Source organism: Charadrius vociferus, unplaced genomic scaffold (assembly GCF_000708025.1).
Source record: "Charadrius vociferus isolate BGI_N301 unplaced genomic scaffold, ASM70802v2 scaffold1359, whole genome shotgun sequence".
Classification (NCBI taxonomy): Eukaryota; Metazoa; Chordata; class Aves; order Charadriiformes; family Charadriidae; genus Charadrius; species Charadrius vociferus.
In genome coordinates this window covers 1-2523 of record NW_009650085.1, presented here as the reverse complement: position 1 = coordinate 2523, position 2523 = coordinate 1, and the positions used below count along the sequence as shown (strand labels likewise).

Here is a 2523-nt window from a genome sequence, read left to right as displayed (position 1 = left end):
CTGGGTGATACTGGGAACTTACTGGGCTATACTGGGAAGCTACTGGGAGGCTCACTGGTGACACAGGACCTCTCGGGGGGGGGTGACATTGGCCATTGGAGGGCCCAAAGCGGGTGGCCGAGGTGGAGACCACCAGAAATGTCCCACGGGAGGAGTCCAGTGATGCTCTGGGTGATACTGGGAACTTACTGCGCTATACTGGGAAGCTACTGGGAGGCTCACTGGTGACACAGGACCTCTCGGGGGGGGTGACATTGGCCATTGGAGGGCCCAAAGCGGGTGGCCGAGGTGGAGACCACCAGAAATGTCCCACGGGAGGAGTCCAGTGATGCTCTGGGTGATACTGGGAACTTACTGCGCTATACTGGGAAGCTACTGGGAGGCGGGGCGGGTGACCCACCGGGTGTCGGAGAACTCCAGGCTGATGACGTTGAGGACGCGGTCGCGACGGTTTCCCCCCAGGTAGGCCACGAAATCCCCCAACCGCATGCGGCAGTCGGCTTGGCGCCCCACGTCGATGACGTCGATGACCTTCTCCGCCCCTATAGGTGCCCCACCCCAAAATCCCCTATAGAAAGGTCACGGGAACACCACCCCCTCCCCTATAGATCCCGTCCGTCCATCCGTCCGTCCCCCCCCGGTCCCCTATACTCACCCACGTAATGCTCCACGTCCCGGGGGGTGAAGGTCGGGGGAGGTAAGGTCATCCCCAACCCTTCTTTTCGGGCCACCAAGATGGGGACGCTGAAGGTCTTCTCCTCCAGGTACTCCACCGTCAACTGGGCTCCGCTGGGACGCAGCAGCACCTCGTCCGCGCTACGAGGGGAGGGACGTATAGAGGTGCCTATGGGAGGCCTAGAGCGCCCCCAGCGCTCCCCCACCCCCTAAACATCCCATAAAGGCTCTTAAAAGGCATCTGGAGGTGGTTGTGGAGCTCCTGGAGGTCCTACCGGGGCGTTGTTGGGGTTCTGTGGTGGCCTCATGAGCGACGCCTCACCTATAGATCCTATAAGGGACTATGATAGGTCCTACACGGTCCCAACATACAACACTGTTCTTCGAAACACTATAAGAGGTATATAAGGTCCCCATACGGTGGCCCAAAACACGATGGAGATCATTTAGAGCATAAATCAGCCTTGAAGGGTTCTCCTGGTGGCCCCATGGACCTTCTGCAGCTCCTATAATGCCTCTATAGGGTTCCTATAGGAACCACATCATTTCTTAGACCCCTCCAGGTCACCCCGATGGGGACAGCAGCCCCTATAGCTCCTATAAGGGCTTTAGAAGCCATCTGGAGGTGGTTGTGGAGCTCCTGGAGGTCCTACCGGGGCGCTGTTGGGGTGCTGTGGTGGCCTCATGAGCGACGCCTCACCTATAGATCCTATAATGGACTATGATAGGTCCTATATGGTCCCAACATACAACACTGGTCTTCGAAACGCTATAAGAGGTATATAAGGTCCCCATACGGTGGCCCAAAACACGATGGAGATCATTTAGAGCATAAATCAGCCTTGAAGGGTTCTCCTGGTGGCCCCATGGACCTTCTGCAGCTCCTATAATGCCTCTATAGGGTTCCTATAGGAACCACATCATTTCTTAGACCCCTCCAGGTCACCCCGATGGGGACAGCAGCCCCTATAGGGACTTTAGAAGCCATCTGGAGGTGGTTGTGGAGCTCCTGGAGGTCCTACCGGGGCGCTGTTGGGGTGCTGTGGTGGCCTCATGAGCGACGCCTCACCTATAGATCCTATAAGGGACTATGATAGGTCCTATATGGTCCCAACGCACAACACTGCTCTTCCAAATGCTATAAGAACTATATAAGGTCCCCATACGGTGGCCCAAAACGTGATGGACACCCCCCAAGTCATAAGTCAGCCTTGTAGCCCCTATAGTGCCATACTGGGACCCCTATAGCCCCCTAATAATCTATATGGACCTTATAGATCCCCCTATGGGGCTTTATTAGCGCCCTAAAAATTGATGGAGCCCCTATAGCGCTCCTATAGACCCCACAGCCCCTATAGCACCATACAGGGTCCCCTATAGCGCCCTAATAATCTATATGAAGCTTATAGGTCCCTTATAGCGCTTTAATAGTGCCCTAAAGACTCATGGAGCCCCTATAGCGCTCCTATAGGCCCCACAGCCCCTATAGCACCATACAGGGACCCCTATAGCCCCCTAATAATCTGTATGGAGCTTATAGGTCCCCTATAGCGCTTTAATAGTGCCCTAAAGACTGATGGAGCCCCTATAGCGCTCCTATAGGCCCTATAGCGCCATACCGGGACCCCTATAGCGCTCTAATAATCTATACGGACCTTATAGATCCGCCACACAGTTCCTACAGCGTTCTCCGCCAGCGTATAGGACCCCCAAAGACCATAACGATTCTATAGGGACCACCGCGCCTCTCTCGGGACGCCCAGAAGCCATCCAGCCCCTATAGAGCCCCTATAGGGAGGGAAGACACCACCCCACAGCAGCTCAGGGCAGCCCCCCCCGCCCCATATG

The 2523-nt window shown here is 55.8% G+C and overlaps 1 protein-coding gene across 1 annotated transcript; it reads right to left on the bottom strand.

The window, feature by feature from the left end:
- Positions 1-400: 400 nt before the first annotated feature.
- LOC104292749 (histone lysine demethylase PHF8-like) lies at positions 401-816 on the bottom strand (the record flags this gene model as incomplete). The annotated part of the gene is made up of 2 exons (XM_009892162.1): positions 401-542; positions 656-816. Coding segments are annotated over 2 exons (303 nt in total), but the record flags the coding sequence as incomplete, so codon positions are not given.
- Positions 817-2523: the final 1707 nt, after the last annotated feature.